The sequence below is a fragment of the Ascaphus truei genome, chromosome 17, assembly GCF_040206685.1.
Source record: "Ascaphus truei isolate aAscTru1 chromosome 17, aAscTru1.hap1, whole genome shotgun sequence".
Lineage (NCBI taxonomy): Eukaryota > Metazoa > Chordata > Amphibia > Anura > Ascaphidae > Ascaphus > Ascaphus truei.
In genome coordinates this window covers 32384733-32410479 of record NC_134499.1, presented here as the reverse complement: position 1 = coordinate 32410479, position 25747 = coordinate 32384733, and the positions used below count along the sequence as shown (strand labels likewise).

Here is a 25747-nt window from a genome sequence, read left to right as displayed (position 1 = left end):
CTACTGTTTCACTGATTCGTTCACGTTCCCCATCATCTTGGACCGATGGGACAAATCAAGCCTGAACATTTAATAGCCAACCAAAAAAACTTACCGGCCTCTTTCTTTTCGCACAAATCTCTGGCATCTTGCTCTATAAGGTTAGAAATTAGAAGCCTTTTCCTACCTGCACTCGCCTCGCTCTTGAGAAGAAACAGATTATTAAAAGCAGGGCAGTGTCATTTTAGCTGTTCACCCGACTGTAACCAACGTGTCTATATTACACGCCTGGGAGGAAGAATGGCTTGAAGGTAATGACACATGAAGTGAGAGAATCAGATTGCATGCCAACTGCATGTGACCTTGAGTAGGGTGCTCTCACATTATCTGGTACAATGTGAAAAAAATGAGACTGTAAAGTGTTGGGTTAGGGATTAACTATGCATATCAATTAGACTTTGTACGGCACTGTGTAAACGTTCGGTGCTGTATAAGGCATGAGCATGCTCGCAGTCTCGTTAATATACATTATCCTCAAAGTCTCATCAATCCTTTCTTGTGGCCAAGGCATCGAGAGCTTGTGTGCAAGTTAAGAGTGATGAAGGACTCTCACACTGGTCCATTAAAGGGCATCATGTCTTGTGATTCCTCTGGACCAGTGTGGCTGCTAGCACGTGCACTCATCAGTGAAAGAAACCATTTCAACAACTGTTGCTGTGGGAAGTAATTGAATTCTTCCTCAGCAGGGAGAAAAATGAGCAGGAAACTGTTGGTAAAGATGAGACAGAAAAAGCTAGTGTATCAACACAGAGCTGAAAGACGAATCCCACTGACCGTACATCTATCACTGTGATCTTTGGCTCCCTGATGACACCCCGTGACTGCAAATTCCAGACAAATTTGTACAATCTGCAACACTTTATATTTTAGAAGCACACTTTTTTTTGTTGATGTTGCTTTCTGATCAGGTTTTTTTGTTTGTTATTATTATGTGGGATGAGATTTTCACTTTTATGCAGCTGCGCTCCAGCTCCGTTTGTATTTTATATACTTCTGGGGAGATTATAAAATGGCTTCTGGCTTCACTTATGGTTATGCTGTAGGATTAAATGCAAAACCAGGTCCCCCACAAGTTTAATGAATACACAAAAACTGACAGACTAACAAGAGGAGGAGGTGGGTGGAGGTGTGTGGTGGTGTGTGTTATTACTTTTCACCAAGGCATTTGTGCACTCACGATGTTTCATTCATAATGCCAAGGGAAATGTATTTATGGTACTTTACAATTTTTTTGTTTGTGTATTTTATACTTTAAGATTTTTAAGGAAAGGTTATAACAGAAAGATTAAATGGGCGGGCAGATGGGGGAGGGGGGGTTATTTCCTTCACCATATATATCTACAAAACATACATAGGTCTGATGAAAAGCAGACATTATCAAATACGTTATCATTAATCTCCAGATACCATAATTTTTCAGAGCCCAAGCTTAACTACATTATAACAGCCCCAGGCTAACAAGGAGAATACTTAGTCCCATTGGGATTTAGAGAGTACATTTAATCTCCTCAATTCGAGCCTGGGAACCCGTGCCCTCTTGACTTTAACAGCTTAACTACTTATCCAGGGTTTGGAAACTCTATAGAAATGTTTAACTGTATGTCTCAGGAAAGAGGTAAGCATTTCTAGCAACATTATGTCTTTGATCCTCCAAGTAAATCATTCATCTGGAAGGAGCAGCCGTTTTTTTTCCACGATGCAGCAATAGCGCGTCTGGCCACTGTAAGGCTAAGGCCCCGCTGCCTCAGACCACGCGCCTGCACTGCAGGCAGGCGGCGCACGCAGAGGCACTTGACCGCTATCTGCGATCTGTAGGGAGCGGGAGCGGGGGGCGTGGCCAAAACGGGTCGGGGGCGCGGCAATGACGTTGGGGAGCGGGGCCATCGCTCGGTGTGTCAGGGGGTTCCCTCCCCCGCCTCCCTGCTCCACGAAGAGAGTCTGTGGGATGGAGCAGGGGGTTTCCCTTGGTGCTGCAGCTGCTTTCCCCGCTCCCCAAAGCGCCTCCCCTCCTCATTGCCAGGGGTTCCCTCCTCCGCCACCCTCCCCCCTGCATCTGCAGACACAGACTATGAGGAGAGAGTGTGTGTGTGGGGGGGGGGGGGGGGGGCGGGGCCGTCACACTGTGCCGGAGTGTGTCTCAGGAGAGAGAGTCAGGAGAGTGTGTCACACAGGAGAGTCTGTGGGAGGGAGCAGGGGGGGCTCCCTTGGTGCTGCAGAAGACAAATCGCTACTCTCCTCCCCTCTCCCCGAAGCCTCCCCTCCTCATTGGCCCACAGCCACACCATGTGACGCGTCGCCGCTCGGGATTACAATTCTCTTGCATCCCCTGGTGGCTGACGCGTCACAGCGTGTAGCCAGCCCTGCAGGGAGGAGGGACTGGGGCCGGCTCGGGAGAAACTCATGTCCGGTGAGTGACGCGCACGCGCCCTCGGAAGCAGCGGGACCCAGGCCTAAGAACGTGGGCTCGGAGTTCACGAGTGGAGTTCGAATTGTCTATAGGCTTGGAGAATAAGTTTATCACCGGGGCGAGCGGGATCATAATGTCTAGTTTCTTCTATTGACTTTAGAATTGTAACCCAAAATCTCTGGGCAAAATCACCAAACGTGGGAGAAATCCCAAACTTGTCCACATCCACTCCAGAATTGGTCCAAAGAGCGCGGGAATAACTTGCTCGGTCTTTTTGGAGTGAGATACCAGAGAGGTTTTAGACGTACAATCCCAAATATCTTCCCAGTCTTCCACTGCAATTTCAGTGTGAAGGTCCGACTCCCACTTGCTCATAGCACTGACTTGGGAGATCACCAATGGAAGCCAGCTCTTGATACAGGATTGTTATAGAGACCCTTTTGATAACACCTACTCCTGCATAACCTCTTGAAAATGGTCGAAATAGGGCAATAGTAAGGATCAAGTATTTCAATTGCAGATATTTAAATAACTCTGATTTTCCCAATATGTATTTTTGACATAGCCTGTCAAAGTTCATACATTTCCCTTTAGAAATATTACCAGTATCCAATATCTGTTCCTTTTTCCAATTATCATAAGTCTGGGTGCTTACTCCAGGGGGGAAATGTGGGATATCGAATAGAGGGTCACTGTGGGTGGGGTCGAGATTAGGCGGAATTTTAATCTATCATATTTCTAGATATCGAGTGTGAAGTTAGTCACCTCAATCTAAATTGTGTCGCAAAATAACCTTTCCCTAACCAAAAGGAGAGATGGCAGAGAAACCAGTTTACTCAATGCATGTTCAATTTCTACCCAGCAATAACGTTTCAGCATTGAATGCCAATACTGTACATAGTTTGTTACACGAGGTCAATTAGTATCTTCTAACACCCGGCACTGCCAAGCCTCCTCCTGGAGACATTAACACTGGGTTTTTACCAGTTGTAATTGCATTGAATTGCAGATTACATAAATGCTTAATTCATTGAAGCGGTCATAATAATATCATTATATATTAAGTATTTTAATCAATCTGACACACGAGGGGTTAACATTGGTTGCAAATGGTCTTTAAAAATACAAGAATTGTTTTTATGGCCGGTTAAACCAGGCCTGTGTTGTATATCTCAAGTCAACATCTGTCTTGCCAGAGATGGGATTGAAATATGACTTGGGACCAAAGTTAGCATTTCACTAATAAATAGCAAGCCAATTTGGGAATTGCGCAGGGATTTTGTATTTGTTTTCCCTAAATTTAAGGCCAATTCTCTCTCTAGCAGCATACTCCATAAAGTTATTGAAAGTTTACAATGTGATTCCGTGATACATTCTGTTGTAGGGGTAGGTCTGAGCTGATCTGACTCTGCTGTGCTATGGAAGCACTATTATTTATTTTTTTCCTCACAAATCATCACATAAAGCTCATTAAATCCAGTAAGATCAGAGGGGTTTCAATGGAACAAAACAGAGGTAAGAATCACTGCGAAACCCCAGCGCTGAATACTTCATCTCGCAGGACGCCAGGCCGGAGAGGAGCTTTTTATGACTATTTACAATGGCTGAGCAATAATACGACATTAAAGAGCAACAGTGCCAAGTAACCAAACAGTACTGTATTAACCCTTTGGTTGACAACACATTGCTTTCTAGCAAATTGGTTAAAGCCGTGTTTTCCCAACTGGGGGATCCAGAAGACTTACATGTGGGGGTGGGGGGGCTCACTGTGAGATATACAGAAAGTGGCAAAGAAAACGGAGGGCACAGAGTGACAAACAGAAGGAGGAAAAGGGGGGCTGAGAGAGTGTCCGTCAGGAAAAAAAGGCAGATTTCCTACAATAACCAAAACTAATAAATTCAACATGTGGAATCTGTTATATATCGCATGGAATTATGTATGGCCCAAAACGGGGATGATCTTTCTTTAGACACCAATTGGGATCCCCTAAAAGGAAAAACATGGTTTTAGGCCCAGTTTTAAATGATGGAGAACTACTGTGTTAACCCCTCCAGAATCCTGCAATGCAAAACTGTTTTTTTGTTTTAATAATCTTACATGAGCCAGGGGGTGGGGGTGGGGGGTGGGAAGGGTCTCTCAGTGAAAATTGATGGTCCCCCAGTGTCCATGTAACCCCCAGTTGCAGAGATATCTATTGGGGGGGGGGTGGTTGTGTCGGTATATGACGGTGGACTACAAGATTGGTCTATGGGTTCACCAATAGAAAGCTGAAATCTCAACTCCGTGAGAAGCACATACCCTTGTTGCTATAATTTGTCCCACCCGTTGGACTGCCGGTCCACCCAAGCTCTATCGTTTCAGAATCTGGCATGCCCAGACTTTGGGGGGGGGGGGAGGAAGGGAGACCATCGATGAGCTCCGGGGGAGCCCCCGGGTCCACAAGAGAGTATTTTTTAATTGTTGCAGGTAAAAAGTGTCTAACGAAGAAGGGGTTAAATAAAACATCATGCCACTTCTGAAAGTATTCCATCCATTTGATCAGAGAGGCTCTAGAAATGAGCAGCACACAGGCAACACATCACTGTGCAATGGCAGATGCCTTAAATTCCGACAAACACTCCGGATAAAAAGGTAACACTAACAAAGGTGAGCACTTCAGCAGGAGGGATGGTTATCTTTATGGGAACGGACGACATAGCTAATTATTCTTGCATGCTGAAAGCCAGGGAACATCACGGCAGAGATATCAAACTGAGGCTTATGAATTTGATGCGAATATTCCATGTGTAGAATTTCAACCACTACATACTGTACCACCAAACCGGTTTATTATTATCCTCCTGTGCTCACAATAAAGCTCCTTATTATTAAGTAGCATTTCAGGAAATGAGTTATCACGTTATAGCAAAGGAGCAGAGCCCCCTCTGCATCAGATTTACTGTCTAAACGGCACATCAGTCTTATTAAATGTCATACCTTTACAGGGAAGGAATGTAATTGATGCTTGTATGACCAGAATGAATTTGCATTTTCTGCATGCTCATTATTCTGCGAGATTGACGGAATGAATGAGTTTCTCGTCTTTTCTCTTCCTGCTGTGCATTACCTGCAGTTAATGCTTTTAGTATTTTGCTCCTTAACCTTGCACGCAATTTAGTAGAACACAAAAATGTACACACTGGCAGTAATGATTCTGAAGTACAAAGAGGCTTTCAGAGGCCAAGGAATAGGGGACTAGTCAGCAGGATACGAGTGTGTACAGGAGGGGACTTCAACCAGCAGAATAAAGAGTGCTATTAACAGACCTCATCTTAAGAACTAGGTCCGATTCTGGGGAACTCATGCAAGGAAGAGCAGCATAACCCAGAAACTACAGATAAAATGCAGAAGAGCTTAAACCATAATCCCCAAAGAGCCCGAGTACTCCAAAGGCATTGAAATATATAAATAGTGTTACTAAAAACATTTTGTTATAGTGGTAGATTTGAGCTCAACAAATTCAGTTTTTAAGCTCCCTGATGATTCTCCAAATAGCCAATAGGTTTTCTCAGAGGGGGTGGGGGGTGAGTGAAAAAGGGAGTGAAGGGGGGGGGAAGTGACAGAAGGGGTGGTTTAGTGACAGAGGTGGTGGGTGGAGGGGGTGAGTGACAGAGGTGGTGGGTGACAGGGAGTGGGTGGGGGGTTGACATCGGCAGGCAAGGGGGAGGCATCAGCAGGCAAGATGGGCCATGTGAGGGCAAGGGAGGGCCATGGGGGGCCATCGGCGGTAAAAGGAGGCATAGAAGGGGAGGCATGGGAGAGGCATGAGACTTTACTTACTTGGTCCTTGCAGGAAAAGGGCCGGTTGCACAGCGCAGGCTCATATAGAGCCTGGCTGTGCGCCCAAAAAAAAAATCCTGAAAGCGCACAAAATCGCGGGGTGGCGTGACGGCATATGACCCCGCAGCATCATTTGACACAGGGAACGGAGGAAATGGGAGCGCGAGCACCGCGGGACAGCAGGGGGGTGGGGCGCAGCTTCAAAAGTTTGCGCACCCCTGATCTAATGGATAACAAAATGATTAGTAATAGAGCCAAACTAACCTTATTTGTTCTTTGATGAGCAAGTAGAAATTGACCAGAGTGCAGTTGGCTTTTGATAGGGTTCCACACAAGGGGTTAGTGTACAAAATAAAATAAATTGGTCTCCGTAAAATATATTTGCATCTGGATGGACAACTGATTGAAGGATAAACCACAGAGAGGTGTCATAAATGTAAACTTTTCAGGTTGGGCTAAAGTTGTAAGTGGAGTACCTCAAGGTTCGGTGCTGTGATGGCAGATACAATAGATATCTTCAAAAAAAGGTTCGACATCTTTTTAGAAAGGAAAGGTATATAGGGATATACACAATAAGTAAGTAGAGCCAGCAGAGGACACCCAGACACTGCTCAGATAAGCTTCAATTTGGATACTAGAGTGCATCACTTTTTATGTTCATCACCCTTATTGTTATTAAAATATTCCTCATTTTGATGGGGCTCTATGTTTTTGCTCTTCTCTCTCTGGTCACCATACACATTAGTCCCTGTAGGCCTTCAGCACAGCACTGAGAGGTGTGCCAGTGCTTAGGCCAGGTGCCCAGTGCCCGCTACGGCGTGCACGCCACACACCACAGCACTGCCCTCTATGGGGCAGGCCCCAGTGGCTGTGTGCGCGCTAGCAGGGAAGACTTTTGTCCTCCCCTGCCATAACGCGGTCGGCGCGCAGCCAATGGCAGGGCAGATATGCCCAGTCATGGCCGTGCCCCCCCCCACTCCCCACCGTCATGGCCATGCCCCCCCCACTCCCCCCCGTCATGGCCGTGCACCCCCCCACTCCCCACCGTCATGGCCATGCCCCCCCACTCATGGCTGTGCCCCCCCTCAATCCCCCCATTCATGGCCGTGCCCCCCCCCAACTCCCCCCCGTCATGGCCGTGCCCCCCCCCACTCTCCCCGTCATGGCCATGCCCCCCCAACTCCCCCCCGTCATGGCCGTGCCCCCCCCCACTCCCCACCGTCATGGCCGTGCACCCCCCCACTCCCCACCGTCATGGCCATGCCCCCCCACTCCCCCCCGTCATGGCTGTGCCCCCCCCCAATCCCCCCCGTCATGGCCGTGCCCCCCCCCCAACTCCCCCCGTCATGGCCGTGCCCCCCCCCACTCTCCCCGTCATGGCCGTGCCCCCCCCACTCCCCCCCGTCATGGCCACGCCCCTCCGTGCTCCCCTACAGACCGACGATCGCGGCTGCAGCCTGTGCACATGCCGCCAGGCGCGCATGCAGCCGGGAGGAATGGGGCCGTAGCCTTTACATGCTACTAAATCAATCTGAGCCAGGAGCCCAAACACAAGAACCCCACTGCGGAGGAAGATTTCATTTGTTTTGCGGAGAGGAAACAAATTAGATTATACGGCAATCTGCATAATTCGATATGTAAATGTACAAATGCATAACCTCAAAACAAAATGCAATCAAAAGAAATGGTTTCGTTGTGCCCAGAGCACTGCATACTTTCTCACATGAATTCAGGGGACTGGAAATGTTACTTCCGAAGAAACCGTTCCATTCAAATGAAACATATATTAAAGAGTTCAAATTGTGTGGGGGTTTTTTTTTTTTTTTAAGGACATGTCACCAAACAATCCTGCATCGGATTCAGTTCAATATAAAGAAGAACAAAACAGTAACCTTTCATAATTCTATTTCATGCCATTTACGTCACGGAAAACATACACAGAGACATTGTAAGTGCCTATTATATAGCAATGTATGGCTTTAACGCAATGAACAAATTCCTCAGTACAGTATGTAACAGGCAATAACACCACCATTCACCAGCCCTCTGTCCTTGTAGAGAATTAGTTTGCTCAGAGGATATTCAGTACTGCAGAGACATACCTTGCAGAGGTAAAGGTTTTCACCAGGTCATCTAATATCCTGTTATTTCGCAGCTCGGGCTCTGCAACTGCCTTCAAAAAGAAAGAAACAATCAAAAAGGTGTTACCCGCAGGCTTTCTGTAGAGCAGCGTATCTGTAGCAGGCAAGTCAAGTGCAGAAAATGCTACAGTGATATAACGGAAAATGGTGTTGGTCATTATTTTGAAGTCAAGTGGGACTGTATTCTATGTAGCACTAAAGCAGCAGTCCAAGCTGCCATCCCCCACCCCTTTCCCTTTAATATGTGCAATCCACAGAATGATAAGTAATTAGCCAAGTTGCCGATCGATCAGCGAAAATTCGGCTTGATCGGTTCACTAAATAGCTGTCAGAGCAGCAGAAGAGGACCAAAGATGCAAAGTTCTGTGGGGAAGACCATATGACCAGGCAGTCACTAGATACAATTGGTGCACTGCTAGAGAGAGGGCAGTGCTCAAAAACGGAGTGTGCCAGAGTCTGTTTCAGAAGAGGAAGGGGATGTGACTTTGTAAATGGTTGCTATAGAAACAAAAAACATAATACATAAAAAATGTAATTCAGATTTTTTAATTTTTTAAATGCTACAAGTATTTTCTCATAGTACAGAACTGATTTATTAAAAAAAAAAAAAAACACGTTGGATATTGCTTGGTCTGCAGCTTTAAGTTTTCATTTAAAACAATATTCACTGCTAATTAAAAGGTAAAACATGGGTCACATTCACACTAAAACATACATAAGTCTAAAACCTATAAGCTAAAAATGTTTTTGCTGTGGGTTGGTGGGAACTACTTGTATACACAGCCCTTACAAATAACACTCATGGTACACTGCTCTACATAAGCTAAATGTGAGCGCAAGCTGTTTGGAAGAGACACGTTTGTTTACTTAATATTATTACAGAACGTAATAAAACAATGAACCAGAACTTGTCATTGCGCCAGAATGATGGACAGCCACCAAGCAGAGTGATTAAGAAGGAAAAATCAAGAACATACCACGCAACAGGTCGGACACTGCGTCTTGTACGACAAAAATTTCCGGATGCAAAGAGAACAGTCTGTGAACCAGAAAATAAATGTTATCAGGACACAGTTTTAATGAAACCGCTCACTTTCCAGGCATCTTTGAGAACAATATGACATAGTACCTGTGATGAACGCCCGGGGTTCTAGGCGTGCCTACAATAACTTGTGATGTATGGCAAAAATAAACATTATTTTATAGCAACCAGTAATCAGAAGTCCATTACTGCTCCCCATACAGTATATAAAAGTCTGTGTAGCCCTTATATTCTGGAAGCCAGGGTCATGTGAAGGATGATTAGCCCAGATAGGTTCAACTCGGCCCTCTTTTCAAAGCACAACAAGTCCTGTATCTTTTCTTCACTTTATTTGGGGAAAGCAGCATAAAAGACAGGCACTTGTGAAGAGATGTTGGTGTTTAGATAATGTCTCTCTGTGGGTGCTTTGTAGTTAAGGACAGGTGAAAAGGGTAATCCTGCCACTAGAGCAGTTACAGAGGGTACTCACTCAGCCAGTGATGATGGTGGAAAGGAAGTCCCAATGTATGCTGGGTAGCAAGATAGCCTGGGGACAGACCATCTGTGGGCAGAGCAGAGGGGGAGAAGGGAGACTAGCCCATTTGGGAGAAAGGCTGGGGTTGGCCAGTAATGCCCTGTTCTTCAGGGATTATTACTACCATACGCTCAATGTATGCTTTTTTTTCCTTCTCCATAAATAAGACACTTTTGCATCGTTATATTGATTTTTGTAAACATGGTATGCTACATTTTATTGAACTCATTTTCTTTTTTTACACCCTTCTACATTTTCATTCTTGTTTTTACTGTACTTGTTTATACACTAGACTCCCACGCGCCACACACACACAACACACACACACACACACACACACACACACACACACACACACACACACACACACACACACACACTAGCCCCCACTGCAACCCAACACGCACGCACACGCAGTAAGGCCTCGTCCATAGTGAATGCGTGCGAGACTGTTGGCGCGCCGTCACGCTCGCCTGCAGCAGGAGAAATTTCTGTCCTGCAGGCAGAGACGATGGGGAGGCGTGTCGATCCAAGCAGGAGATTCAAACCCGCTTTGTGCGCTGGGACTTCTAAAAACTTACCAGAGATACTGCAAATGAGACTTTTGAGCGGGACTTTTGAACTTGCTTTGTGGCAAACTGTACACCCGTGGTCTGCGAGACACGGACGTGGAAGTACTCCTGGGTAAGCCTTAGAAGCGTCTCCCAGCACCTAGTTAGCTAGGATTCCCCCCGGTGTCCCCTGTTTGGTGAGTTCTAGCTCTTTTGGTGTATTGTGCTGTGTCTGCTGCCTCTGCCCAGAATAAACATCCTTCATTTGATTCCTTTGTCCTGTCTGGTGCCTTGATCCGGGCAAATTGTCCTGGTCTCCTGTGACACACGCCACATGCCACATTTCTTAAAATAGAATAGTAATAAAAAAAAAAATAATGTAAGCTTAATAAAAGACATCAATGTCTGTCTTTCCTCTCAAAGTATGTGTGTGGGGCGATCATTGTATTTCAGTCATTTATATGTCATCAAACAGAATTATGTCTGATGAATGATACAAACCTACAGCATCAGGAAAATAACCCATTAGCGATATGATCATTGCTGCAGCCAAGCGTCTCAGGGTGCATATAGAAAAACACAATACAGTATACATACGTGGTATGAGAAAAGAAAGGGGGGAAAAATCAAGCGTTTTTCAAAAACATGGAGGACTTCTGTGGATTCTTGAATCCTTTTCAAGAATTCAGACACCCATTGAGGATATAGAGAAAAGAGAAAAGAAAAAAAAATCATTATCCCATTCTCTCTATATACTCAGCGGGCGTCTGAATTCTTAAAAACGTCGTAAAAAGTAAAAAAAAGATTCCAGAATCCACAGAAATCCTCATAAAAGAAAAAAACAAATCCAGCGTTTTCCAAATACACCACGTGAGTTGGCAACTTATAGTCTATTGAGCATTTTTGACAACGTTTTTCGAGCATCTTGCGCTATGCATATTGTTTCTGTTTTTCACTGCGCACCCCGAGACACACAGTGCTCTGGACCTCCTGCTGCCTGGTTATAAATAGATGTTGAGAAACATCTTTAGAAAAAGCTCCCGGGTGATATTTTTAGATTTATGCTTCACAGCACTTTCACCGTTTCAACGTATTTATCCTATCGTGGACTCTTCTAGTGCTATTTGTGTCTTTGTAAACATTTAAAGCAATTAATTTTGATTGCTTTCTCCATTTGGAGGCGACTGTCACTGCATCACTACAATGGACTTTTTTGCGCTCCACTTTCCTGTTTGATATGATCACTGCAAATTTTCCCTAGCATTGAGTAACCACAGGTGTTACACATTGAACTTTACATTTTTCTAACGGTCCATCCTTGGACGTGTGTGTAGATTCAGGTCACGGAGGACAGATCTCGCCATTAATAACGTGAGATATCTTTATCTTTAGCAAACCACTGTATAAAACAATTTATCGCCACTACCACCTTGGAAAAAGATAACTAAAAAGTCAGAGTTTAGTGAAAAATAATTTATACAAAGCGGCCTCCCATCCCACAAACCATTTAGCCATTTAGGGTTTGCTTAATTGTATTGAATCTTATTGTACTCTGTTTTATTCCATTGGAGGACCAGTCCGTCGGATGTTCCAGTAGATGCTCCCAACGCCAACCAATCAGAACACAGGGTGATGATCACAAAACGCACCCACTTGGCTATCTTACAGTACTAGAAATTAATTAATTTGCATTCTTACGTAAAAGGTAATGTGCGTCATACTCACAGGATTACAAGTATTTTAAGCCTTCAGCCATTGCATTACCAACCAAATACTTGCCTTTTTAGGATCCCCTTTATGAGGTTCATGATTATTCAACATGAACCCCTCTTTGTTTAATTGGATAAGTTTGAGCTGGCTATCCCTATCCCTTAGTGGCTGTTCCCTACAAGGGAAGCTTTAATTAGTTCAGTTCTATACGTCTTCGAATTCCATTAAAAAAGAAAATCGGACCTTTTGTTAATCAAAATGATTGAAAATCAATTAAAAAAGCAAAAAAAAGTCTATGAAATTATAGTTTTAATCCAAGGCCAAGTGGCTACGTGAGCGAGCAGTGTACAAAAGAGAGCAATGCAGGCACAAGGCCCCTACCGCAGAGTTTACAATGTACTCTGTGATATTCCGGAGGCAGGGTGATGGCAGGGTGATGGCAGGGTGATGGCAGGGTGATGGCAGGGTGATGGCAGGGTGATGGCAGGGTGATGGCAGGGTGATGGCAGGGTGATGGCAGGGTGAGGGAACGACAATTTGCAGGTATAGGATTTTACTGTAGCTTCTTTAAGATCCTACCAACAGCACCCGATGCCGGGCATCCGTGTGCAGGGTCCCCGACGCCGGGCATCCGTGTGCAGGGTCCCCAACGCCGGGCATCCGTGTGCAGGGTCCCCAACGCCGGGCATCCGTGTGCAGGGTCCCCAACGCCGGGCATCCGTGTGCAGGGTCCCCAATGCCGGGCATCCGTGTGCAGGGTCCCCGACATAGCAGATAGATGCAGATATAGCATTATTTCCAGTCTGATTCTCACTTGGAAGGAAGAGCTAATAAAACAGGTAGACAAGCAGGGGATTCTGGGAGAGAACATGGCAACCAGAGAGTCCCTGTGGATCAGCGCCAGTACTTCTAACTGTTTACACAAGCCTGTAGATGCTTTTCTGGAAAACTTTGGGGTGGCGTCTGTAAATTGGCAGTTCTTTCACACAATGTGTTTATCGTAAAGTTTATTTTGTGCAGGATTGCGCCTTTAATTTAAGAATAACTTTCTCCAGGACCAAGAGGAATGCTGCAGCTCTGAAACAGAACCATCGTTTGGCAGATATTCAGCGTCTCGGAAAGCAATTCCCACTAAATGCATCTAGTGATAAGTTCCTAATGTGAAGAGCAGCCTGCTAAGCAATGTGCTGCCCTCGCCTCTGGCTCCCAGGGGGTGTTATATATAAAACATAGCAATTTAATGAGCAATTTCCCTTAGCGTAAGTGGAGGATAAAGCCAGATATTTTCTGCAGTACGCACTAAACCAGAAGAAAAACCACAGGGCAGTGGCTAGTGGCCAGGACCGGGACGTTTACAGAGCCACTGCCAAATATGTTGATTTGGATATTGAGGAAACCAGAAAACTAGGATCTTCTCTTGTGAGCTAAAACTGAACATTAAAACAGATTCCGCATAGCCATTGTTTCAAACGGCACCAGTAACACCGGCGTACCCTGCCCCGAACCATGTCCTGAGATTGAATATATGCTGTAAATATAAAGCCATGTGGATTATGGCAGCACGTTTCCAATATAAAGACTAACAGGTAATGTAATCGTAGTGACACCGGTGTGCAGCCAAATTAGCAGATTTTTAGGTATCTGGCCAGATTTAGACCAAGCAAGTCCTGCACTGGGTAAATACTCAATATCACCCAGCTATACAAGATGGGTTCGTAGACTATTCGCTGCATAAGACACAGGCCACCACCAAAACCTGCTGCCAAAGTCTGAAGTCTCTTGTGGAGAAACATTTTAACGTAGAACTATGCAAGTCACGGCCACGCTGGATAGAACAACGAAATTGCCTCCCACAGGGCAGCGTGCTAGCACCAATCATTTTTAACATATATACCAATGACCAGCCAGCCTGTGCAGAACAATGCAATGAGCTTCAAATACATCAATAATGTATGCATCACGTCACAAGAAGGATTTAGTCACTGCTTAATACAGACTGGCGTGCATCCAGCAACGTGTACGCCTTTTAGAACAAGAAGAATCATTTTTGCACCAACCTCACAAAGACATAGCTGACGGCCTTTCACCTACACCATCGAGGTGACATGGATGAAAGTCTACGCCAAGTCAGATATACTGAAACATTTCTGGAAACCCAAGAGGACCTTCTCAGAGAGACCGATACAGACTGGTCAGTATGTGCAACGCTTGCGCTCACCACGAACAAGGCGGGACCCCGGTACTGAGGTGGGAGAGTATAGAACCCGCCACCCACAACAGCGGAGGCACGTCTGGAGAGTGGATAGTCAAGGTAAGCCGGGTCAGGGTTGGAGAGAGTAGAATGGTCTTGATACTTGCCGAGGTCTGAGGTAGGAGCCAGGAGAGTAGTCGGTAGCCGGGTGCCGTGGTCAAGGGGTTGGAGCCAGTAGAATAGTCGTTGTTCGTGTACCGTGGTCGGGGATGGAGAGATACGGAAGGTCAGAGGCAAGCCGGGGTCGATATCCAGAGAAGGGTCCAAAGTCTAGCCGGGTCGATACACAGGAGATCAAACACAGAGACAGGCCAGGCAAAAAACAGCAGGAACAGGGACGTGGGAACAGCAATGAACAATGCTCAGTCAAAGCAGGAGTGAGAGCGCTGAGATATGTGTGTGAGAGTTCAATGAGACAGGGGGTGAAGCGGAGGAGCGGCCTCTGCACGGCAGGGATAGGCAGTGAGGTGCAGGAGACAGGTGAGCGAGTTAATGTGTTGACACGCAGCTGGGGAGCTGTGCACGCGCGTCACGACGTGTGCGCGCGGGGCGGCCGTGCGTCGCAAGCAGGGGGCGGAGCCAAGCTCTGTAGGGACCTTGAAAGCCCTGCGTGAGTGCGCGCTCTGTATGGTGCGCGGGAGGCTGTGAAGCGGCAGGTAAGGAGGGAGCACACCGCAGGGGGACACGCTCCCCGATTCCTTACAGTAAGGTGCTGGTCTAAACAAGCTTGCACCCTGGAAACCTTGTCTAGCAGACCTGATGAATGACGAAAGCCGTAGCGTTCTCTGCTAGGGTAAAAGTTACTCTTTCCTCCAGCCATAGTGGAAATAATACTATCCAGTGGTTTTCTGAAGAGATAAGCACCTTCGTAAAGACACTAGTCTATTCACTACCATGGAAGAGTCACACAGAAAGTCAATTGAATCCCTAAGTTTCGAAAAGTCTTTTAACAGTTTCTCTCTTGATGTTCCTGCTTCAATCCTATCTTCAAGATTGGATATCCAAGTTCTGACTGTTCTAGATACAAGCTATTGCTGGTTTCCGCGTTATTCCGACAGCGGAGTAACTCCATTCTTCGATCCATAGGTTCTTTAAAAGAAGATCCATCCTCTAGGAATATTGTCGTATTCCTTAACATCTTGGTGATCGCTACATCCACCTTTGGCGGCATTACATCATCACAATTTTTTGCCGTCTGCTAACTTCCCATCAGAAGGGAACAAATAAGCTGGAAAACACATGCTTTTTAAATACCTGGCATCCAGACCAGCATCTTCCGCTCCGGTGGGAAACCCCCCATTAGAGTACTGGAGGTTTAAACAGACCTTTGGCACAAAACACGCTATCCGTTGTGATGTGATCTTCCCGCGCCGTATCATGATGCCCCCGTACCTACACTCCACAGAGAAGAGGCTCCACAGCCTCAGGGGGAAGATGCCTTGCAGGGCTATATGCGGCTGGCAATATAGCATTACCATGGCGGCACGAAAGCGGACGTTCTGGTAAGGTTGGCGAAAACGGTAGGGCAATCACCTCCTACTCCGTTTAGGACGGCAAAAGCGCGGCCCTCAGAACAAAAATATGGAAAAAAATAACACCGACAGGGAACATGCCTGACTTCCTTCCATCAGCTAAGGCAGCGCGAGAATAACTAACCTAGGGAGGATAATATCCCCTTATATAATGGTCACCAAACGTACTTGTCCTACTAGCTAGAAGGAGGAAGAGAAGGAGGAAGAAGGAAGAAGGAGGAGGAAGAGAAGGAGGAAGAGAAGGAGGAAGAGAAGGAGGAAGAGAAGAAGCAAGACGAGGAGGAGGAAGTTGTAATCTACCTACTTCCAAATCCCAATCCAGAATAGCCTGCTATAGGGTCGGACCCTCCTATAGATTGTTAATCTGAGTAATAGCATAAAGGGTATCCATAAAAAACAGGGGAGCGGGGGATGTGTCACCAAAGGAGAAGAACATTGGGCAATATTGCAGAGTTCAATGGAGTTCAGGTGAGTGGGATCTCTGAAGATTATACTCACAAACACAGAATAAAAATAGGCATGCGGGATACCGAAGAGACGTAATCGGAAGGGGCGGAGTACCGGAGTGCGGAGAGATCGCGACTCACCCGACACACGGGAGTCACGGCAGCGTTTTCCATTGTGTAGCAAACGTTTTAAAATAACTACCCTGATGTAAGCCTTGAAGTCAGGGGGTTTATTATGAGTTAAATGTATTTATTTTAAGTATCATCGGCACTATTGCAGCCTTTCTTTTCTTGAGCCTTACTGGAGTCCTACCCACGTCTGCCACAGTTTGGAGATGTCTATTTTCATTCTGTGTTTGCGAGTATAATCTTCAGAGATCCCACTCGCCTGAACTCCATTGAACCCTGCAATGTGGTTGTACGTTGTTCTTTTCTGCTTTCCTATGGGGACACATCCCCCGCTCCCCTGTTTTTTTGGGATATCGATTGTGGAGGATATTGAGACATATCCTGTTCCAGGGTTTCTGAGTGGAGGAGTATATTGCTATTTTACAATACATTGTTTCACATCACTTGCTATTTTATTTGATATGGCTTAGCATTTTCCTACTATTGTATTATTTTTCACACTGCACTATAGTCAATTCATTTGATTGTTTTAAGTAGTCACTTTTGCACCTTTATTATATTGAAGTGTCTGTTTGACAAACATCTACCATTACATTCACCAGTGTTGGGCTCCACGCTCTGCTCTTTTTAATAGCATAAAGGGAGCAGGATACAGGCCCATGGAAATATACAGAAATGCTCAAATGTAACTATACAGTGCACTTATTTTCACACACCTCCTCCACTCTTTCCTCAGCTAAAAAAAAAAATGTTGCTTTAATGTTTTATAATTCAGAACAGTGTCGGGGACACAGGAGGAATGTATGGTGCTTCTGACTCTTCCCCCCTACATAGAAGTTACTGTTCCAGGAGAGGGAGCACTGATGTATGTTTCAGACTATGTGACCATCCCACAGTGAAACATTGACTTGTTTGAAACCCTGTTGAAATTGCACACCCTTTGCATAAAAAAAAATAATAATAATTTTAAATTGCCGAGTACGCGCATTTTTGTGAAACTTCTTTGTGTTTTTGCAGTGAAATTGCATTTTGATTGAATGAAAGATTTGAGTGTATTATTACAATTTCAGTGACAAAACACAAAGAAGTTTCACTTACAACGCACGTCTTCGGCACACACCCACTTTTTTTTTTTTTGTTTGTCTGAAAAATAAATTATAGACTGCTCTGCTCCTGTGACAAGGAAATGTTGTTCTCTCTGTGTGCATTCAATGTTCTGAACTCATTGTTACAGCTGGATGGGGAGGTGTGTGTGTCTCTGTGCCTCCTCTGCGCATGCACCGGCGGTGTTGGGCTCCTCTGTGCCCCCTCTGCACAAGCGCTGCCGGAGTTGGACGCCTCTGCGCATGAGCCGGTGGAGGTAGTCGGCACAGGCCACCTCTGCGCATGGTGTTGGTTGGCTCTGCACATGCGAACGGCCATGGGCAGTACTGCGCATGCACGGATAGCAACAGACACTACTGCACATGCACGCGCTACAACTGCCCTTTCTGCTCGTGCCCAAGCAACACCAGCAAATGACATCACTTCCGTTACACATTTTCATTCCCAACTAAGGAGATTTTGTCCTATGAAATTTCAGTGTCAGCAAAGAAGTGTCACTTAAAAAAATAAATGATCCAAATTTATCCCGGGATACTCCCAATCTGTGGTGTGGAACCCGGCCACAATGTTACATACGTGGTGGTCCTGCCCACAAGCAGCCTCCCTTTGGAGCAACATATGAAACTGGTTGAGAAGGATACTGGGTTTAGACGTAACATTTGACCCATGGTTATTCCTGCTCAATACACCGACACAGGGAATTCCCGGAACCGATGTTGCTCTCATTAGCCACTTTACAACAGCCACTAGATGTGAAATAGCCTCGGTATGGAAACCAGAAATACCTAAAATGACTAAAATAAGAAATAGGATTTGGTATGTATGCCAAATGGAAAAACTAGTATATTAAATGACTCGGGCACAAAATTTCAAAAAAAACTTGGCAACTCTGGCTAGCCCAAACCGGACATCCAAGGTATAAACCCTCATTCAATTATGACATAATTGAAATACCGGATGACATAAGCTCTCCCCGGGTAGGGAATAAGCTACGCTTGGCGCTTAATGGTAACCTCGCGGACGCATAGCCCACACAGTAACACCCAGTCGGGAAATTGATAACGAAAGAGAGGACACCTTACAACCAAGAAAGCTCCCCCCGCCCCACGGTGTGTACCCCCCCCCCCTCCTTTTTCTTTCCTTATTGCTGTAAATCTGGGGTTTACTTGTAATGTGTTATTGTTTGTCCTGGTATGTAAAATTATGTTTTCAATAAAATGTAAGATATAAAAAAAAAAAGTATGAGGTTCAATGCATGACAAAAGGAACTCCCCGTGCACTTGCTACTCTGAGCCTTATTTGAAACACCCACCAAGCTCCGTGCCCTAATTAAACTAGTTATTTGCTGTAGCACACACACTGATAATTACTTACGTAAAAGCGGGAGCTTATACAAATACTAAGGATATTGTAAACCGTTGTCTGCATCAGAGACGTAGGAGTGATGGGTTATTACCCAATGACAAACAATACACGTGCGCTTGAGTTGGGGCTCAGATTGAGGTAAACAACACGAAAACACCCAACAGATGGGTGGGGAGTGCGGAGCAATTCTTATTGCCTAGCTCCTTAGCACGCACTCTGCTGGTGTGTTCTGTTTATACTGAACATTTAGCACAGATCTCAGGGGATACTCACAGTTATGGGAACACTGCGGGATTATCATGGCAATGTTGAAGTAATCAAAGCAAATTCCACATCTCAGCAAGTCGTCCAGAACCTGCAATACAGATCACAAAAGAGCATTGCTGAGCAGCGGATGGGGAAGGAGAGGGGTGTTAACCCATGACTGCAAGAGGGGCCTGAAATGCAATGTAACTCAGAAGTCTGCAAAGCAATAACTACATTTATTAGTAGGAGGTAAAAAGAGGCAAATACTGGGAAAGAGAGTGAGGTCTCACAAAAAAGGACTGATGAGTGAGAAGGTCTGTGAGGTACAAAGGGGGAAGGTATTTTGGTGACAGAGGTAGAGATGTCCTTTAGGCCTCGTGCTGTGGGGAGCGTCAATCAGGAGTTACACAATGCACTTACTATAATGGGATTATTATTATTATTATTATTATAGGGGCACAGACCACTGGGTGGAAAGATGGATCAAATAAAGATTGGGGAGCAACAAACCATAGCAGTGACTGTATACAGGGGGGCTCTGCACAGTATATAAAGGAGCAGTGACTGTATACAGGGGGGCTCTGCACAGTATATAAAGGAGCAGTGACTGTATACAGGGGGTCTCTGCACAGTATATAAAGGAGCAGTGACTGTATACAGGGGGGTCTCTGCACAGTATATAAAAAGGAGCAGTGACTGTATACAGGGGGTCTCTGCACAGTATATAAAGGAGCAGTGACTGTATACAGGGGGTCTCTGCACAGTATATAAAGGAGCAGTGACAGTATACAGGGGGTCTCTGCACAGTATATAAAGGAGCAGTGACTGTATACAGGGGGTCTCTGCACAGTATATAAAGGAGCAGTGACTGTATACAGGGGGTCTCTGCACAGTATATAAAAGGAACAGTGACTGTATACAGGGGGTCTCCGCACAGTATATAAAAGGAGCAGTGACTGTATACAGGGGGTCTCTGCATAGTATATAAAAGGAGCAGTGACTGTATACAGGGGGTCTCCGCACAGTATATAAAAGGAGCAGTGACTGTATACAGGGGGTCTCCGCACAGTATATAAAGGAGAGGTGACTGTATACAGGAGTGGTCTCCGCACAGTATATAAAGGAGCAGCGACTGTATACAGGGGGTCTCTGCACAGTATATAAAGGAGCAGTGACTGTATACAGGGGGGTCTCTGCACAGTATATAAAGGAGCAGTGACTGTATACAGGAGTGGTCTCCGCACAGTATATAAAGGAGCAGTGACTGTATACAGGGGGGTTCTCCGCACAGTATATAAAGGAGAGGTGACTGTATACAGGAGTGGTCTCCGCACAGTATATAAAGGAGCAGTGACTGTATACAGGGGGGTTCTCCGCACAGTATATAAAGGAGCAGTGACTGTATACAGGGGGGGGGTCTCACCTTCACGTGCGGCCGGATCTTGCCCCCGGGGGCGGGGCTTGGAGTTGTTGCCATAGAGCAGGACAGGGTGTCAGTCTCCAAATTACCCGCGCTGGCCACATCTGCGTGCTACGTCACGCGCACACTCGCAAGGGACGCTGGGAAGTGTAGTTCCTGACGTGTGGGCTGCACGTGCGTGACGTCACTGGCGGGAAACGCTCACCAGAATTAGTTTTTATCCGAGGGAGGCACTGGGGAGTCAGTCTCCTGTATTGGAAACATTCATAGCCGTGGGTGGGTGTCAGTCTCACACTTTGGGGAGCAGTATAAGTGTATTATGAGTCTCCACCGTTATATGGAGTCTCACTCATTGGAAGATAGTCTGACTTATTGACTATAACGCATTGTACTACAGTGGCCCTCTTTTGAAGACATGCTACCCATGTCAAGGTCATGCATGCCCATGCCAAGGTCATGCAGTGCCCATGCCAAGGTCATGCGCGCCCATGTCAAGGTCATGCGCGCCCATGTCAAGGTCATGCGCGCCCTTGTCAAGGTCATGCGCGCCCTTGTCAAGGTCATGCGTGCCCATGCCAAGGTCATGCGTGCTCATGTCAAGGTCATGCGTGCCCATGTCAAGGTCATGCATTGCACAAGGAAAACTACAATTGTAAATGAGGGAAACCAAATATGGTCAAAGGGTTCACGTAACTGGAGATATTTCCGTGGTGTGTAAAGTAGGACACTGCTTGGCATCTCTAAGATGTGTCAGAAAAAATAGATGAATTTTAGGCCCATCCATCAGGAAAGGTCGAGATCTCCATCCGGAAAAGATTGTGGTTTTGCATATCACTTGCGTACCCGTCCTTCCCACTTCCTGTTATAAAACATGGTGTTCCCTCAGGGGTTACAGGGCAGCCGCAAACAGAACAGGTCTTCTGCGTTATTGCAGAGAGCATGTTTAAGGTCTCACCAAAAATGCAGGAAATGTTCTTTTTCCAGTGTCACTGTCAGGGGGGTATACATTCAGACTGAGCTTTGAACATACTGAGAGATCATTTTTATAAGAATAATACATGTGAATTCTGTGGCTTTAGAAACTGAAGGGTGCTAGTAACCATATTAGCAGAAAGAGAACATTCGCAGAAAGAATAAGATACTCCATAGGTTGTGTGGTAAGAAACCCTGTCTTCTAAGAGGTTGGGGGCCTAATATTACTATGGGCCTCATGCAGAGAGCAGCGCTATTTAAAATTGGAGAGGGGAATAAAAAGTAGCTTTAATGGAGAGTTTTTTTCTCCATATGCAGAAAGGTCCGAAAACTGCATTTAGAATCCTGTCTGCATATGGAGAGTTTCAACCGGCGATATGCGCGCTGTTGAAACTTGTGGAAAAAAAATCGCGGTTTTTTTTCTCCCCCACCGGCCGCCGAGCTCCAGCTTCTTGCCAAATTTTTTTGGAGAAGCAAAATGTTGAAAATCGCGCCATTTTTTTGGCGCGAACAGCCGCTAGATGGCGATCGCGCCTCTCTGAATACGGCAGTTTTCAACACTGGAGAGATTTAGGTTCTCTCCAGCCGCGCGGCGAAATTTGCAAATAAAAAAAAATGGCGCTTTTTTTAAAACTCGCCAGTACCTGCCTTTCTACAGGCATTTTTCACCAAAAAATGCCGCTATTCCCCTTACCGCTGCTCTCTGCATAGGCCCCTTAGTCTCACTTCTTTATATAGCTTTGTTACTTTTGCCATCTGTGTGTTGTCCACACCTGCACCCCCTCCCTCAATTAGCACAGAAAAGAAAAAAGAAGCAAACCATCCCAACTCCATGCACAGAGACCCGCAGAGAGCAAGGGTTAGGCCGTGCCTATAGACGGCGTCGCGTAATTCCGGCAATTTGATTGGTTCAAGGGCCGTCACGACGCGACAGCCCTTGAAAAATCTAATTTTGCCGGCTACCAGTTTTGGCGACGTCGCTTTGTCGCCGTCTCGCGCACTATAAGCGCAAGCAGCGGCGGCAGTGCTTTTGTTTTCGGGCGACAACGCCAGACTATAAGCACGGCCTTAAAGATCATAGTCTCCGATTCTATTAGCCTCCTTGAAATGTTGTTGCCCTGCTCCCTTAAAATGTTTTTTATTTTTACAATATATATATATATATATAAAAACACATACATATACATACATAAACACATATATATACACATATAGATACACACACAATGTGACGTATATACAGTCAAATCTAACAAATATAAATGTATTTTCCATTTCATGTTGAAGACACTGAGTGATTTAGCCGTGAAAAAAAAAGTTAGCAGGCTAATGATGCAGGAAAATATGTCTACCCACACCAACCGCGTCATCAAAAACGTGCAGGTGATTAAGGGCTTTTCTGTGAATGCATTCTTCATAACCAATGGGAACCGTGCAGCCTGGGAAAGGTCACAATCAAAGATTCATGAAGAGTGTGTGAGCCTCAGGGAGATGTGTCTGACTCAATGTTTAATGTGATTTACAAGACTAGAAGTGAACAAGCTAAAAAGCTGTCAATTGTCTCACAACATATTTACGCTTCTGCACCACAGTGCTGCAGTGACAGTATTTGACTTACCTGTGCTCACGGCATATACACTCACTATTTACAGTGCCATATAAAAAATGTACTTCCCTGTACTACGTCTGTCTCTGTATGTCTCCCAGCATACCGTTTAGATTGTAAGCTCTTTTGGACAGGGACTACTTTCTCACAGTTTTTGTTTCACATATTAGCACTATTTGTAGAACTTTCTGTTTTCTATAATAATAATAATATCTGAGCTGCATATGTGGTTGGCGTTATATAAAAAAAAAATACTGTGGGAATACAAATTAGCTCTTAAAACATTCCTTGGTATATACCAAAATAAGTGCTAATTACCTGCTTGACTCCAAAAGACTGTTTATAGTTCCAAGGTTCAACAAAGTATCCGGCCGCTCCTCCTCTTACAGTCCACCTCACACAACTGGAATAATCTACCGGAGACTCTCACAGTCTAAATTCTTTCTAAACTAAAGCTGTCTCACATTTTAATCTGGTCTGTAACTGTTACATACGCCTATAACATATATTAGCTTTAACTGTTCATGCAATGTCTTTAAATATAATGTATTGCCCTGTTCATTCAATGTAACCATGTATTTGGCATCATAACTCTGCCCAGGACATACTTGAAAACGAGAGGTAACTTTCAATGTATTACTTCCTGGTAAAACATGTTATAATTTTTTTTAGATATAATGACTCCATGTCTGTTACTGACAGACCTGCCTTCTCCTCCAGAAAGTAACGCACCTCATGCACATTCTCTGAGTAACATCCGTGTTCCCAATGTAATTATAAGCAGCGGTTGTTAGAGTCTTGTTAATTGAGAGAAATGTGTGGTATGGATAGCTCTGAGTCAGAACAGTTACCTCATTACCTACATTTTATCTACAAATGTGCAGGCCTGTGTGGTTAGGATAATACATTGTAACGGTGTACTAAGTGAGCCTGTCCCTAAAACCTCATTCTTCCTTCCCTCTTGTACAAATAATCCCCCATTAGACAGATACAGCTCAAGGATAAATGAAAGGGACATCTGCGCTGCTGTACTATGAAGTGCCCTGCAGGTGCTGATATCTCAAGCAGAGCAGTAAGCGGCTCACTGATAAACAGAAACTCTCGAAATCTTCAATCACTTTGCCTTCACAGCTCCTTATCAACGAGAATCCCTTAGAGCAGCGGTGCGCGGACTTTTTTTTTTAGGGCGCGGGCGGTTGTGGACGTCCCACGCTCCTCCCCAAGGCATTTAAATTAAATGCCAGGGAACTGCGCGAGGCCTCCGCAACCTCTACTTACCGAGATTCAGCCGGCTTCAGGACGTGTGACCATGGCAAGGCGGCGTCAATGACGCAGTGGGGGGTCTTGTAATGTCACGGTTGCCATGGTAACGTGACATCAAATGCCGCAGCGGGTCACGTGACGTCGAAGACCACGACGCCGCGCGAGGTAAGGGGGGCGCAACAACGGAGGAGAGCAGGCGGGACTGGGGGCGCAGCAATAAAAGTTTGCGCGCCCCTGCCTTAGAGCCTTCTGTGCACAGAGCTACGTGTTTGGGTCTGTTCTTTTTGCTCATTTGCTCATCAGAATCATCCTACACGGTGCGAGGTAAGCTAGGGAACATACTACCTGCCTAATGGCTCAGTATGATTTAATAGCGAACAGCAACAGTGCAATGAACCCAACAGTGCTGGAGGATTTGCTCAGTACACCGACCCCTTCTGCAATATATAACTGCAAGAGGGGAATAGGAAATGGGTGCACAATTGGGTCACAAAGAGCTATACTCCAACTCATTCATTTTAGACTGGCTGTGTGGGTTTCCCTCCTGCTTTAAGCAATCCCCAAACAGAACTTATTTGGAAAGCACATTTTTCCCTACCATGCTTCTTGTAGATGTGTCAGAAACAGGATTATGATCTACTGTACGATGAATGTACCATTGAGTGTCACAGTAGCATCTGGCTTGCGGGAGGAGATGGGGGGCTGGCCTGCCACAAACTGCATTGCGGGGGGAGATACCTTGATAAAGGGCTTTTGCCCTAAATGTAAGATCAGGAGTAGCCAACTCCAGTCCTGAAGGGCCACCAACAGGTCAGGTTTTCAGGATATCCCTGCTTCAGCACAGGTGGCTCAATCAGAATTAGCCACCTGTGCTGAAGCAGGGATATCCTTGAACCTGATCTGTTGGTGGCCCTTTAGAACTGGAGTTGGCCACACCTGTGCTAGATGTTACAAAGCAGTGATATTTAACTGAGAGAAGTTGATCATGGGACGTTAACACAGGAAGATCTTTTATAGCTGAAGGTGTAGGGGTTGAAGCAATAGCTCAGTGGTTTCTCACTACCCGAGTATGCATGGTTCCAATCCAAGTGTCAGCTCCATGTGTATGTCACTTAATCGCTCATTATTTGAAGATTCATCACACGTTCCGCTCACATCCAGCAGAACATCCTGTCCGAATTGAGTTAGA

The 25747-nt window shown here is 45.5% G+C and overlaps 1 protein-coding gene across 4 annotated transcripts in view; it reads right to left on the bottom strand.

Annotated features, from left to right (window-relative positions):
* Nucleotides 1–20872, bottom strand: part of RAD18 (RAD18 E3 ubiquitin protein ligase) — a 178008-nt gene extending 157136 nt beyond the window's left edge. For 2 of the 4 annotated variants that reach the window (XM_075574689.1, XM_075574690.1), the window contains exons 1-4: nucleotides 20721–20872; nucleotides 19325–19406; nucleotides 9385–9446; nucleotides 8369–8439 (exon numbers count right to left, since the gene is read on the bottom strand). In XM_075574689.1, the coding sequence (XP_075430804.1) occupies nucleotides 8369–8439; nucleotides 9385–9446; nucleotides 19325–19406; nucleotides 20721–20774 (269 nt within the window). In that variant the 5' untranslated portion in view covers nucleotides 20775–20872. The remainder of the gene's footprint in view (nucleotides 1–8368; nucleotides 8440–9384; nucleotides 9447–19324; nucleotides 19407–20720) is intronic. The other 2 variants (XM_075574687.1, XM_075574688.1) reach the window with 1 other exon arrangement.
* Between the last annotated feature and the right edge of the window lie 4875 nt (nucleotides 20873–25747).